The 16,300-nt window shown below is 36.9% G+C and overlaps 1 protein-coding gene across 11 annotated transcripts in view; it reads right to left on the reverse strand.

Annotated features, from left to right (window-relative positions):
* Nucleotides 1-16,300, reverse strand: part of ADGRB3 (adhesion G protein-coupled receptor B3) — a 448,905-nt gene that overhangs the window by 90,833 nt on the left and 341,772 nt on the right. For all 11 annotated transcript variants that reach the window (XM_010405738.3, XM_010405732.3, XM_010405697.3 and 8 more), the window contains 3 exons: nt 5,610-5,736; nt 3,898-4,001; nt 1,056-1,158 (listed from right to left, as the gene is read on the reverse strand). In XM_010405738.3, the coding sequence (XP_010404040.1) occupies nt 1,056-1,158; nt 3,898-4,001; nt 5,610-5,736 (334 nt within the window). The remainder of the gene's footprint in view (nt 1-1,055; nt 1,159-3,897; nt 4,002-5,609; nt 5,737-16,300) is intronic.

The raw sequence follows: 16,300 nt of genomic DNA on the forward strand, positions 1-16,300 counted from the left end.
TGACTTCAATAATTTTCTTACCTTATGTGCTGGAAATAGCTATGCTTGGTTTGGATATGTTTTACAAGGTACAGCTATGTGCCTCACATTGAATTTATGAGACTTCTGGCAGCTAAACCGCTAAGCACTTATTTGAAAAGAAGTCATGATTAATTACAGGTGTGTTGTAGAAACATCAGTTATCCTATAGAAGATGATGAACATTATTTTGTTCGATATCAGAAAAATTAAGATGAGCAGTGCATTAAGTAGTTTAACACAGTGGGAAAACGAACTACTTTACAAGCACTTGCTTACTCCAAAACTTAACAGCATTCTATCACATATTGCCCAGTTAACCAACTAAACACTATTTTCTATTCCAAGCAATCCTGTAGTTAAGGTTAATTTTAAGCAACCACCTATTGCCACATGTGAGAGCTGCCTAGCATCACCAGGCATTGGGTGATTCCTCAAAACACTGGCAAGCCTGCAGTTCTACAGGAGAGGCACAAATTACAATGATGTTTGGAGAACAATTTATTAATAAATCAGCAATACCTCACTAACTAAGGTATGCAGGTTTATTACTTTCTTATAGCTACATCAGTCAGAGATCTAAAGTTCTATGGCTTGTTATTATGTCTGTTTCTGCACATTTTCAAGAGTCATACTCTAACTTCTAAGCAATTTCTATTTGCCTTTCGAGTACCAGTGTGTTAATAAAAAGACAAAAACACTGTAGCACAATCCTATTACAACTATTATAATGAACCAGAATTTGCGCTTTTGATGTTGAGCCTTTGAACTTTTTTGCTTTGAAATTTAGTTATAAAACACACAAGTCTACCACAGAGAACACAGCTTATCTAGAGGGAACAATACCAAAAGGGATTTTTGGAAGGGAAAAAAAGACTATGAGAGATGGTAAATATTTTCCCTTGTCTCTTAATATTTTACCAAAACCACCAAGTCCTATGAGTATAGGACCAAATGGATATAATTATTTTAAGCTAAAAACAAATAAAACAACAATATTAATCTTTAAGGAAAATTTAATACAATCCATCTCATACCTTGTTATGTGTCTGAGTTTGTCCAACCAGGATAAGGATATTTGATGAGATAATTGACAGGCAGAAATTGATTAGAATTATGGACCTCTCAGATCTGATGTACCTGTTCAAAAAAAACAAAGAGAAGGTACAACTTTTCTAAAAGGAAAACAACTAGTAAGTCACACAAAGCTTTGATTTAGTTCTTGCATTAAATATTGGAGGTACTCTGAAAGAGAGGTGCTCTCTTTCATGTGCTCAGAAAGAGAATTTAAGAGCTATTACAGTACAAACATGAGAACTACGATATTTTGATAGATACTCCACAATTTCCTCTTAGTATCTTTAAATATTTTAAAAATAATCTACCAATGATTCTTTTGAAAACCATTGACTGTTCTAACACTATACTGATAATAACGGGCTTACATGCATTCATGTCAGGAACTTCCTATGCTCTCTGCTTGTTCCTGGGAATATCCACAGCTGGCACAGGCCACTCATAATTACTAACTTCAGCAAAAATACGGTGATTTACATAAACAGAAGATCTGGTCCATGATGCATAAATAAGATGCAGGTTGGTGGATAATACTATGGCAGTGAATTTTGAAACACGTTATTGGGATAAGGATAACAATAATCTTGGTGTTCCAATAGTACTGATATCTTCATAAGACTGAACGCCAAAAAATAGCCAAATGTGTACAGAAAGATTAAATTATAGCAGTGAACATCACAATGTCTGTTGCAAATGTGTATTCATTTTACGTATATATTTAAGATGAAAAAGTCAAATAGTCTTATCACATATTTCCTTTCAAGGTACAAGTGTTTTCATTTTTCTGTATACAGCCTTTTATATGCTACAGGACAGAAAGAGAATGATTATGTTTACAAGTGAAGTACCTTTCTGACCTGATTTTTAGAGCTGCTAACAGTAAATGTTGACTACTAAAATAAATGGAAGTTAAGGCTGCTCAGCTCCTCTGAAGACCATGCCATATCTTTATATATTCTATGACCTGTACTATATGCTTCTCACTGGAGTTCAGTTAATATTGCTGTCTTCTCCTGAGCTGTACACCCATAGCTGACTCTGAGGAAGTAGTAAAAAAGGCTGTTGAACCCACAAGAAATGCTGAGCTTTGGACATGGAAATAATTTTAGTCCTTTTTGCTTGCATATCAAGAGATACAGCATTACATTTTTTCAGTTAGACAGAACAAACCTGATACCACAATCCACATTTTTCCTTAAAATATATCAACAGTCTTAAGGCTAGTTCTATGTATTTGCAAACAACTACAAAAAGTCCAGTGCCTTTGTTCACACAGACAGCACACTGCTACTTTCTAACTTGTTAACTATTGATTCACCTGGGTCAATTCCCAACACTGAATGTCCATGGATTACAAAGGACCTTAGTGAGCGAGCAAATACAGTGCAAGCAGGAGCTCACAGCATTGACTAAAGCCATAACACATAACATTTTCTCTCCACTTAGAAGTTCACAGAACCATATAAACATAGAATCGCTTAGGTTGGAAGGGAACTTAAAATCATCTAGTTACAACCCCCTGCCACAGGCAGGGACACCTTCCACTGGACCAGGTTGCTCAAAACCCCATCTGAACTGGCCTTGAAAACATCCAGGGATGCAGCATCCAACTTCTATGGACAACCTGTTCCAGTGCCCCACTACACTCACAGTAAAAAATTTCTTTCTTGTATCTAATTTAAGTCATGAAGTAGACCATGCTTAGTTCCACTGAGCATGACAGTATTTCTATCCAAGTGCTAAATATATCAGGGAGTGAAAAAATAACACTATAATTCTTCAGATGGGAATTAGATCCTGAAATACTCTCATTCTTAGTTTTGACAGACAAGAACTGATAATTTTTATAGTCTTTTATCATAACTTATGTAACTAGATATTCTTAATAATTATATATATTTCTAATCCGGTGAGACTCTGTGGTACAGAAGAGTGACAGAGAAATGGGTGTAAAATTATCAAGTTACTTCTAAAAGTAAAATTTTATTGGTTGATTTTATATTACTCTAAAATTTATCGTTTCATCTCCTTGTTTCTTATTACTTTCATAGGAATCTATTTCTCTTTAATTATTGAAAAAAGTTAAATGAGAATCCATGTTGATTTTTTAAAAGTGTTTATTACTTTGCATGACTTTTCATCTTACTTTTTTGTTTCTTCTGCACTTAGATATCATGCTATTTCTCATTACTTCTCAAATTAATTTACTCCATAAGTATTTATTGCACTTTTAAGTCAATATAATATTTTAATATTGTAAACTCAGGACAGAAGGAAAATCTATCATTGGAATGTACCACCACACTATTTAAGACTATTTAATTTTGTGCTCTTTATTCAAACTTACAACTGATGTGAATAAACTCAAAACCAGTTGACTGAACCTCCCTAAATGTGCCACTTTGATACGCTTATTTTATCACATAGAAGTTTTGTTTAAGAATGTAAATGGGAGAGAAGCAGTTAAAGGTATAGCCCAGAAGTCTCACATGAAATATATCATATAAAAGAATTTTCATTCAGTTTTCATTCAGCACTATGAATACCCCACCAAAAGAGCAATACCATTCACACTGAAGAGGAGAAAGAGAAGAGTGGGCTATGCCATCATCAGCAGGCCAAGACAGTAAAACTGATCAATCACATCAACAAATTTAGGCATCAAACCATGCACGACATTTTCCTCTTTTTTTTCTTTTAACTTTCCAAACAATAAATGTGGGATCTAACGCTCTCTTTAAACTGCAATTCAAATAAATATAACAATGTATTTACATTTAGCTTTCTCAACCCATTACATACCTCCATAACGCTGCATAGACAACTGCTAGAGTGATCAAGGCCAAGCAGGAAAGACCACTGCCTACTATTAAGGTCACTGAGGGTGTACCAGATGATTCCATGATCTGTAAGTTACAACAGACAACCATGAAGAAAAAACATCCTCCAGCAATTAAACCAACAAGTCACACAGAAAAAAAAAGCAGAAAAACTGTCACAGATAGTTTCAGTAATATCATTTATGAAGAAGAAATCAAATTAATTCCAAAACGGATCCCTACATAACTCTGAGATCTGCTTAATACATTCCTCAGAGGCCTCTGAGCTTTAAAACGCCTTGTAATACCTGCCCAATACTTTGAAAAATAAACTATTAATATTACCATGTAGCAGGTGACTATGATGTTAGCACAAGTTTAAATGACTCTCCAGTCAGCATTAATTAAAATACATATTTCTCTTCAGAAGTAGCAATATTCAGAACTGTGCATTAAGAAAACAGCTTGGTTTCACTCTAATATATTAAAGATCATCCAGTAATTTGTCCCAGAATTTGATTCATGCTTGTTGCAGAATGACCAAACTTTCCGACTTTTAATAACTTTGACTTCAATCCACTATTCTCACATGCTTAATTTCCTTGGGCCTATGATTGCCTAGAAGGAATGGCAGGATATCTATGGCAACAGTATCATAAGCCTTCACAAAAAAACCCCTAAAAATTTAGAATTATTTCATTTTTACTCTGTGTAATAATAAAAAATGAAAATAAATGAATGACCTTGAGAACAAACTAGCTTTCCCTGCTGTAAGGGAAACTATTACCCTCAGATATCAGGTCAGTTTTTTCCTCTGTACGTATATGTGCTCATGTTCTGAAATAGAGATGGGTTTTGCTAATACATATGGAAAAAATTTAGATCTAAAAGTTTTAAAGGATATCATGCCTGGTTTACCAAAATGTTTTTTAAGCTTCAGGGATGTATTGTAAATTACATTTATCAAGATATGTTTTGTCACCCAAATAGAATACAAGACAGATGTACTTTTAGGCCAGATCTCAGGCAGAAAGCTGTATTTTATTTCAACCACTTTTTTTCCAAATGGATTTACTTTGCTATTAAAAAGAGTCTGTTCATATGTTTCCGAAACCAGGAAAATGAAATCATGCTTTAGCAGGATAACTTCACAAATATTTGCTTTTCAGCTATTTTTACATTCAATAATATTGGGAGTGTCTGCTTATACACTTAATGTCCCCTCTTTCTTATGAAAACTTGATTATTTTTCTTACATCATATCAACAGACTACATAGAAAATCTGTGCTGAAAATGTCCAATGCAGATCTGCAATCTGTTTAACTACAGTATCTAGGATTTTCCTACCAAGAGGAATAATAGAGACCTGTACCTTCCCTTAATTGTTCAATACAAAAGTTTTCTAGACATTTGCACCACAATTACGAGGCTTTCTCTAAATACAGAGTTTGAGAGCATGCAAATTTCACTAGGATTTAGTTATATCACAGAATCTGGAATTCATTTATCTGAGGCACTGTAGACACCAGGGGACTAACATTTGACTACCTGCAATATTAAACAATTCCTCAATGCAACGTCTGCAATATACCTGAGAGGAAAGCTGGAGCAGCCCCCCCCCGCCCCCCCGCGCAGTACCCCCCACATTCCCTTTTGCATTAAAACTGGATTTTTCCCCCCTCTTTGTTACTTACTATTTCTCTAGGTTGCTGAGCCAAAATGGCGAAGGTAGAGAGACGATCACATAAGCATTTCGTATGGGATGCATCGGTAAGCACAGTTTTACATCCCTGGGTGGACCAGGTTCCCAAAGAGTCGTTCCTGCAAAGGAGAGAGAGAGGAGGGGGTGGGGGAAATGGGGGTAATTACTCCTGACGGCCGGTTCCGTGAGGAGACAATGCAGTGGGACCGCGAGGAGCGCGCCGCGGAGTTCCCGGACAGCGGCGGGGACTTGTTGTGGGGCAGGGCGGGCGCGGAGCTGTCCGGGCGGCGGTGCTGAGCGTCCGGGCGCTGCTGCGCGGAGCCCCGCCAGCCGCGGCAGCAGCCGCCCCCTGCGCTGCCAGCCACCTCCGAGCCTCACCAGAGCACTGCGAAAAACTCATCGGGGGAAGAGGGGGAGGCTTTTCCTCTCTCTCTGTTTCTCTCTCTTTTTCTTTTTTTTTTTTTTTCTTTTTTTTCCCCCTTTTCCTACCGGCTCTGTTTCTGGCCTTTTGTGAGAAATGTGATGTTCGGTAGTTGCAGCGTCTTTTTTGGTCCCTTTCTTTTTCCACTCCCCACCCCCCTCTCCCCTCCCCCCTTTCGTGTGTGTGGCTAGGTTAAAAGCATGTGGTTCTCAAACGTCTGTCTGGGTTATGCCAGTTGGACCGGGAGATGCCGGATCTTCTGTTCTGACTGCTATTTTTGCTGAGGATTTGTGGTTTTTTTGGTTGTTTTTAGCTAGCAGCCTTAGAAATTTCACCCTGGAAACGGCAGCATCAGATGCCTCCAACTCTTGCCTTAGCTCCAGCAGAGGGGTGGATTTCAGTACAGCAGCACACATCACCAAAGAGACACACGAGTTCGCCCTCCAGACATCACTCAGTCAACTCGCCTTTCCCTGGCTCCCTCCCTACTCGGTTCTTTTTCTTGGGGTGGCAGCACCAAGCTAACCCCAAGCCAAAGCAATCGTTTGCTGGCACCTTTCACCAACCACCCCTAAACAAAACAAGATGATTAACACAGCCCCCGAATTCAATTAGACATTCAATATGCTAATGCGAGGTCTGAAACCCACCCCAGCAGAACAATAAAAATGGTATCAACCCACGTTTTCTTTGTGCAAGCAAGGAGAAGGAGAGGGAGAGACAAAAAATCATCTCTCTGTTTTCCTGAACTGCAGTGGGGGGTGGGGGGGAGAGGGGGGAACATTTTCTACAGGAAAAAGGGGTTGGTTTCAACTAAAGCAAACATATTATCTTTACATGTGTTATATTTAGAGAACAACTGGGTTTCTTTCATCTTTTTTCCTCTCCTTTCATGTCCAAGGAGCAACTGCAGTGATTCTGCTGCCAGCAGCAGCATGTGTGCTGTCAATTCCTGTCCATTTCACCTCAGGTCACTAAATGACTTAAAAAAAAAGAAAAATGAAGGTCGAAGAAACAAGGTGGGGGAATAATAATTTCCAGTCCCTGTGACCACCCTTGGTTCACCTCTTCTGCCTTGACAACACACCTCTGTAAGTGATTCTATATGCCAGGGCCCTCATGCAAAGGCAATTTGTTATCCCAAGCCTGCTCTCAGAGTGCAGTTCACCCCAGGCCACCTCAGCATTTTGTGCCACTAGTTTTTGAACACACCAGATGTAACCCTTACACACTATTGTCTTCGAAACAGAATCCTATAATAAACAAAACAAACAGCGACTGAGGGAAACAATTGAGAGAAAATGACCAATTCTTCAAGCCACTAAAGCAGTTTATTAGCTTTCCCTCACAAATTGTGTCTTTCAGAGGGCCACAGGCTAAAACAACATCCACTATGAAAAATATAGTTACATATTTTAAACTCAGAAGCCTTATCTTCTGGATAACTTAAACCAATTTATTTTACTAGCTTTCTTGTCTCTTCTCTTATTGTGACACACAGTTAAGGCCAAATGAAATGCGTTTATCTTTGCTGATTAAATATTAAGGATTGATAGCTTAAGAGAAATTGACATATTTAAAAAGCAAAGGATGGTATTATTCATCCTGAGAATAAGATTTAATAAATTGAATTCACCTTATGCTGAAAAGCATTGGATGCACAATTGATCCAGTTAACACTAAATCCTTGCTGATGGTGTCCAATGCACGAGAGTTAAACAACTTCTAATTATAAAATCACAGACAACAGTTTAGTTTAAAACAAAGCATCTGTTAAAAGTATAATTATATTTAAAGTACTATAAATCATGGGCAGTCCAGCAGGTTTAGACTGGCTCATTCAGTTCTTCAAGTCACTTGCACAAATACAACTTTCCAGTCACAGAGTAGCTGAGCCACAAATACACTACATATTTTGCAAAACTTTTTCAATACTACCCAAAATTTTGTAAAATTTCCAAAATCAATCTGAAACAAACAAAGCAGTCTAATTGGATTCCAAAATAAGACATAATGGCTGGAGCAGAGTCAGTCAAACATGGACACTTCTAACATTTTATTGTTCATTTTTTTCAGTGACACACTTGCTCTTTTCTTGCTTAACAGCATTATGTTTTTATAAGTTGCAGATGAAAATTCATTAAATAAGTTTGTTCTCTCTCTTCTAATCAGTGCAGTTAAAAAGAAAAAGAAGCCTAATTAATAAATATATTTGTAATCTGTTGAAATTACGGCTAACAGAAGCTGCACCTAATGTTACACTAAGTCCATGAAGGAGACCAAGTAATGAACAGCACAAAAGTGTGACTGCAACTTGTTACATGAGGCTTATGTCAGCAGAACAGCAAATGCATGATTACTAATTCCCTCAGAGATGCTGGTAATTTTGACTTGTTGACATAAAGTAACAATATGGTTTTAGGTATAAAGAAAATAAGGAATGAAAATATGGAATTAAAACGGATAAATGCATTTAGTACATCTCAATGCAACACTTTTTATGAAGTCCTCCATCTATGATCTGTCCCTCATATAATGCAACTCTTCTTGTCTAATCAGAATCCATCTCCTGCTTAGAAGTTTCATTCCTTTTTGGTGTGATTTTCTTTGACTATGTGTCTAACATTTGGGGTTATTATATGAATATGCAAAAGGACACCTATTATTCCTGTGGATCTTTCTTGTTATGCAGAAAGCCATAAAGGAGTGACAGGTACTGTTAATACATGTTCTATTTATATCAAGGGAAATTATTGAATTGAAAATATGTAGCAAATATAGATGTAGGTTCATGCCCATTATTGGCAATTTTTGTACTCTTCTACTGAGCTACAGATGATTTAATCAACCTGGCAGAATTCCCATGATAGAAGCAAAGGAATTCCCAAGAAGCATAGATTCACCATTGCAGATCTTGTGTCATCCTGCAGTTGAGACAGGGAAAAAAGCAGGGGAATTAGAGAAGTAGGGGGAGAAGTTCTAAATAGGATGTAACTTGGGCCTAAAAATCTATGGCTAATATGGCATATGCACCAAGAACACCCTCAGCTCCAATATTTATCTGTAAGTGTGCCTTTCTGTGAGTAATCTTACAGCTAGTGGAATGTTCGAGTGTCTTTTCAGTACTCTTTCAGAGTTTAAGGTGAACTTCTTAGTTCTATGCAACAAAAATGATGGCCAAATGATGTACAGAAAATTATTTGAATTGTGTATTATATAGAAGGAAAAAAAAAAGTGAGTTTTACTCTTTGATAATGTATTATACTATATTGCATAATTATGCTTACTACTGAAAACAATGTTTTTACTACCTCAGACATCAAAATTGAAATGTGGTTTATAAGACAGGACCACCTTTGTAAAACAAAAAACTCACTCATGACACAATTGCCTATCTGACAAAGACTGACAATCAGGCCACATTTAGTCACTTACTATTGATTTTTTTTATAATTAATAGTATACATCTCTTACTAATTGCATAGGTTTGTTCACTTTAACTTCCTGACGTATAAAAATCAGTTTTGACTTTGTTATCAGACTCAATAAAGGACTTCACCTCATACCATACACTGTATACTTTATTAGCTTATTTTGAAGAAATGTTTTTCAAATGAAAGATTTAATTTTTTTTTTTTTGAGATTCTGTGAGACAAAGGAAGCTAACAACACCTAAGTGAACACTTTTTCCCAGACTAGCAACTAGTGATCCAAGTAGTTGCCTGGGTTTTTATAATAAACAAAGAGCTGACATCTTGCTACACATCTATGATGGTAGCCTACTTGAGTCATTTCTTTGCTGATTGATAACTGTGTTTAAACTAGGATAAGAAAGCTTTTTGACCATTAAGTTATATTACTTAAATACAGCAAGAATCTGTTATTTAAGTATTTAATTACAGCTTTGTAGAAAGAAAACTACACAAGTTAAGAAATTATAATATTTCTGCTGAGATTATTTTAATTCTTCTTAATTCTTGTGTATGTACATTTCTATAAATTTCTTTTCTGTTCAACTAGGTGCTGTTTTTCCTGTAGGACAGACTTCAGTATTCCAACTCCATTCACAGTAAAGAAATGACATATAATGATAAGAAGCACATGGAAAATGCAGACATAAAATTTTTTTAGCCTAGCAAAAGGCGAGAAAGAAGCTCATGGCCCTTATGAATAGCAGGTTATATATATCACTGTGTCTGTTCAGAAGTGCTAGCTGGCACATTAATGAAGATAAAGTCCTTCCAACACCTGCTTGCTTCTTTACACCTGGACCTAAAGTCCCAGGGAAGTCATAGGGAAGGCTCAGCTGCAGGAGTCTCCTTTCCATTGTGCATGTTCATACATCTGAGACATGACCTAACTCTTAGCATGCACAATTTATTCCGTGATCAGTCTTATTCCTATCAGCAGTATATGGCAACATCTGGTTTATGGCCACAGTTTTTCCTAAAGTAAAAAAAAAAAAGTAATATAAAGGAAAAAGAGAAAAGAAATAGGACAAAGAAAATGTAGAGATGAACACACTTTCCTTAATAATGTCACACATAAAATTGCGGTTTAAAAAAGTATTGTTTACCCTGAAATTGTTAATACATTTAACATTAGGTCATTATGATTTAGGGCTTTCCTTCCCCTCATATGATTAGAAAAAACAATCCATGAAATTGTGGAAATGAAAATAAATAAAATAAACAAAACCAACTGCCTTATGACTATGTCTAAAATACTGCAAATGTCCAACAAAGGATGTCTGCATTTGTGTGGTATCAGAAGAATGAGCTGGGTGATGAATATATTGCAATTGGATCTCCAACCAGGTTACTATAGGGAGTTCATTTTCCTAAAGACTAAGGCCACTTTTCCAATTCAGACACTGAATTGTTCAATTGTCCTCAAAGACGTACTTGTGAATATCTTTTTTTTGTCAAAGAAAATAGAAGTCTTTGAAAATTTAATTTTCTCGCTGATCTTTATATTAAACATAAATCCTATATGAATAATTGTTTTGTAAAAAAAATGTGCATCTGGGCTGGAAACCAAATTTTATTTTAATGTGATTTAAACTAGATGAGCTATTAAACCCTAAAGAGTAGGATTTGTAACAGAGCCCTTGTAGTTATAAGCATACATTGTTAGAGCAACTTTCTAATAATGTACAACTTAAAGAAAGTTCCATTGGATGGACCAAAAATTGGCTTCGTTATCTGTTTGGCTACTATAAATAAATGATTCATCAACAGGAGAGTTGTGGAAGTGCATATTAGTGCTTGTGATATTATTTTATTACTTCCTGTATTTCCCTGTCCATACAGTTTAGGGCATGATCTAGCACACCATATGTTTGAACTGTGCTGTAATCAATAGTTGCCCTTCTATCAGACTACTGCAAGTGTGTCAATGTGCAAAATGAAAAGAAATTCTAAATAAATTATATGACCAAACCAGGATGAAACAAATACTAGGCGTTTCCTGCCTCCTACTGCATAGTTCTTGATTAGTGGTCCTCTGTACTACTGCTACTGCACAGACTTATCATTATTTGAGTTATGGGATTCATTCATGTTTTTGAACAACATTGGAAAACCACAATCCTTCAACTCTATTTCTGTATCTTAACAAGCCTAGTGGATTGCATTTGAATAAGAACACTGTCCTCCCTTTCTCAAAATTATAGAAAAAATCTCCTAAGAAGATGAGTATCAGTGCATCAAAAAAATTGGAGGGAGACCTATCACGTTCCATAGCTTTATCTCTGTCTGCCTTTGTAGATGGTCTCGGAGAAAGTACAGTTGAAGGACTTTGGCAGTACACGCTGCCAAAGGATGTTGGTATCTATTTAGAATTTTTGAGAACTATGTCTTCTTTCCTCATGGACCTCCAGAATGACTGGAGCAGACAAGAGGCCCCAGTTCCCTTCCAAGTTATCTTGTCCCTTCCTATCTTGTCTAGGAAATCTTGTCGAGTTCTTAGAAACTATGTGAAGGAAAGTTCTTATCGAACTCAACCAGACTTATTGTGTAAAATTGGCAAACCATACTATTTGTGAATCTGTGTTCATGAAAGTTCCTATTGAACTCGATCAGGCTTACAGTGTTTGAGCAGTAAACCACATTACTTGTGAATCTGTTCATGAAAGTTCTTATTGACCTTGACCAGATTTATAGTGTTGAACTGGTAAACCACACAATTTGTGAATCTGCCATTGAGAATGATACCCACAGTACTGGTGCATCTCATTGAATGCAATCAGACTTACAGCACTGAATTGGTTATAATCAGAAATTAAGCCTAGCTGCACCCAACCCCTTTGATCTCTGAGGACTAGCTGGAAAGTAATAGCATTTATTTTCTGCCAAATTTCTGTACTCTTAATGCAACACACTCCTCACAAAATCAGTAAAATCTTTCATGTTCTTTTGTTTAGACTATAAATATGTATGTAGCTTTATGGCGAAGTAAGGAAAAATTGTCATGTAGTGCTTTCCAATTGATCAACCTACAAAATCTTTCATACTGTTATATTATTCACATGGACTCCTAGCAAAAAGGAACCTTGTAAATTGTCTATTGCTGGAGGCTGGGAAAGGTTAGGGGCTCAGAAGTTTGTCCTGGAAATTAAGAATGTCAAAGCCTGGATGAGGGTGGTATCTATTGTTAACGTTTCTTCCAAAAGACAAGCGATAAAGCACAGTATCATTAGTTTAAGTTTCAAGGCCAGCATGACCAGCAGGGAGAGGAACAGATGTGAAACAGAACTGAGGGGAAGAAAAGAGATTTTGCTTCCATCAGTGTTACTGTTACAACATCCTGTGCTATCCTACATTATATGGGCAGATATAACTAAAACTAGTACATGTCCAACCTCCTCAGTGCATGCTTTGGATTAGGCACCAGATATATGACCATAATCTATGAAAAAGGTTAAGCCACAAAATAAGAATGGCAGAAGCAAATATGTTAAGTGATCAGACCCTGAAATGATGCTCATTGCTCTGGTGATACATAAGAGAGCTGAGCTCTCCTTTGGAGCTAGATGCTTACACACTACCTTTCAAAATCTCAAGTTAGGTTCACCTTGAAGACGGACAGTGGATATTTTATCTCACAGCTCAATGGTTCTGAGATAGAAGAGGTGAGTTCAATTTCCTGCTGTTTTTGAGGGGTGTTGAATAGATAAATATTTGCAGCACATGACCTAACCCCAAACTACAGCATATTCTAGTGTAAGAGTACCCTCACCCCTTGTTGAAGTAGAATTATGCATTGGACCAGAAGGTAAAGCAAAGCATGGACTTTGTAGGCATATTGGGAAGAGACAGGGTTTGGCATCTGCATTCCAGTTCCTGCCCCATTCAGTGTTACCTACTCTGCAGATTGATCATTCAAATACCAGTATTACACGTTCTCTGAAGATCCTCAAGTCCTTCAGATATTTGTTTCTTCATATCTTAGCTGCATGACTAAGAACCCTCATAGTTGTCAGCATCTCCTCCCCTGTATCTTGTGATACCACCTGCTGCTCTTACACAATCCTACTGTGTATCCTACAACTGTTACCCATGGGTTCTCTGAAGAACACGTTGTGGGCTATGGCAGTTGGAGGTAAATTATTGCCTTAGTATACAATTTTTAAAGAAAGGAGTAAAGACATTTTTCTGTCTCCTTACACTTTGAAAACAAACTTAAGCCAGATTGAGATAAAACAACCAACCAATCAAAAAATAGGACACAGTTACAAATGTTTATAACTCAAAACCAAACCAAAACAAAATAAAACTGACATTTGCTCTACTGACATGGAGATTATGTCTCCCCTTTTATCCAGCTGTTAGTGTGCAAGATTTCTTAAGAATTCAGTTTATGAAGAGTCCTATTTTCTCTATATGTTAGACCCCAGGTTATGTCCTTTTCTTGCGTAAGACACTTGCTTTTTATAACAAGTCCTTTTTTGTAAATCCTTCCCAGAAGCTTAAACAGATCTAATCTCTTTTTCTTCAAATTCATTGATTTCTTTTTTATTTGGGAGATTATCTGACCACCCCTTTTAATTAAAATAAGTATTCTTTTTCTTCCTTAGAGATGTCTCTTCTTTAGATCAGATGTTATCTTTTGTACCTGACTGGCCAATTAACAACTGCTTCAATAAGAGTAATCCTTATCTCCCTATTCTCTCTTTGGTGAGTCAGCATGCATCCTGACTGAATCTGCACCAAATCTTTTACTGGTTATCAGGCTGCACATTAAAAACACATTTGATACAAATACCTCAGTAGGACGAAGGCATGTAGCTTGCTATTGGCTCTTGACTGAGATTGGACACGTAGTAATTAGCCAGTTCGAGGTGACAAGGGGTTGTAGGGACTGATACTTAACATCTCTGATTAGGTACTTTCTCTTCAGCAAAAACTTTAACTACAGAATGTAAAACAAAGTAGTCTTTCCCTTTGAGATACTCAATATTTAGTTATAATAGGAAAGACTAGGACTAATGGTGAATAGAGGGAATTAGAGTATCTTCCGTACTCCAAAATGCCTATTTCATTCTTATAGCATGGAGATTTCATTCTTACAGCACAGAGATTCATTCCTCTTGAAAATGTTCTGAATCTTGCAATGATGAGACCTCACCTTGTGTCTCTCCCATCCTTGGTGAGGTTTCTAGCCATGGAACTATTAGACAAAAAACCTCTTCATACATGTGCTGTCCACGTTTTATGTACCAGCCAATTTATGATTAAGTAAAGGCCACAGTCAAGACTGACAGAGAGATGACCTGCTTAAGTACCTTGATGAGAGTTGCTGCTAAGGTTCTTCTGAGCATGGTAGAAGAAAGATTTGATGGCCAAAACAGATTAACAAAGAACTCATAAGAACCTCTGGATTTAAGATTCTCCAGAGTTGTACAATGGCTGGAGAGGGGGTCTGGCAAAGCCCATGAAGGATTGAGTGGTGGGTATCTCCCTATCTCATATAATAACTGAAAAAATTAAAATGGGACAATGCAACAAATCTGAGCATGCAGTTGAGATGCAGTGACTTTATATATGCCCAACTAAGAGCAAATCTAATGCAGTACAGCTAAACACAAAGCTTTTTTATAGTTTTTATGATATGGTTAAAAACCAAAACCAAACAATTCAGATGTCGCTAAGCTGGTAGATGTAAGGTGTATATTGAAAACTCTATAATTCACAGACCTAATTTCTATATTGTTATAAAGTGATGCATCTTTTTTGTCTTAACAATTTTCACTTTTATTTTAAGATGTGGGAATATCACTGTGGTTACAGAATCAAATAAAAGTCAAGTACAGACTTAAGGAATGGAGATTCTCTTGTTAAAGAAAAAGAAGATGCAAGAGACACCTCCTTAGTGTATATTTTAGTCTCTTCTAAGTTAGTCTTAGCCCTGAGGTTCTTGTCTTTTGGTCAGGTTTATTACCTCAGGACTTAATGTGTCTGCTCAGCTTCCAATCTCAAAATGGTTTGAATGTAGCCTCTTTGGAGTCAAGCCATGTGAGGTACTGCTCATCTGAATCTGAGTGTTTTTATTTACCAACCAACTGCCCAAAAAGGTAAACTACAGCTAACCGATTTGTTTTTAATACCACTTCACGCCTGTGTAATGGTAGTGTTGCCTAAAAAAAAAAACCAGCTGACGTTAATAATCTCTGGAGATAACACCTAAAGTGTTTCACTGAGGTTTTGTCTAGGAGTGCATGGGAGAAGTACATGTGCATCACACTGCACAAAACATGACAGCAGACTCTGGGGAAAGAGTGGTGGTCTGCACTGTGCCATGTCTGAACAGTGAGCTTTATGTACCTAGGGACTGTGGCCGCTCTATAGTAAAAGGGCATGTATTGCAGAGGAGGCCACTGTGGTCCTCAAGACCCACAAATGGATTCTGTGGACATGCTTCAAATTTAATCTGCACATGTACAATATGTTTGATGCATTCACAATGCAACAGATAATTTGCATTTGTAATGACAGTATATCTGGAAGTCTCAGAAAAATTTACTGCACTGAAAAATACGGGATTTAAGTCCTCTTACTCCTCTGGTAAATCCACTTCAGCTAGTCACATGCCAGATAGAATGTTTAGACAAATGTGACTGCTGGCATTAAAAATTGAATAAATTGGTTAAGAGATTGGACAAGTGCTTTTTTTCACAGTCTAAAAAAAGGGGATAGAGGAGGTGTTGGGGAGTATGTGCCTGAAGTAGGTGCCAAAAAAGTGCCTGTCTGAACAAATGAGTG

Source organism: Corvus cornix, chromosome 3 (genome assembly GCF_000738735.6).
Source record: "Corvus cornix cornix isolate S_Up_H32 chromosome 3, ASM73873v5, whole genome shotgun sequence".
Classification (NCBI taxonomy): domain Eukaryota; kingdom Metazoa; phylum Chordata; class Aves; order Passeriformes; family Corvidae; genus Corvus; species Corvus cornix.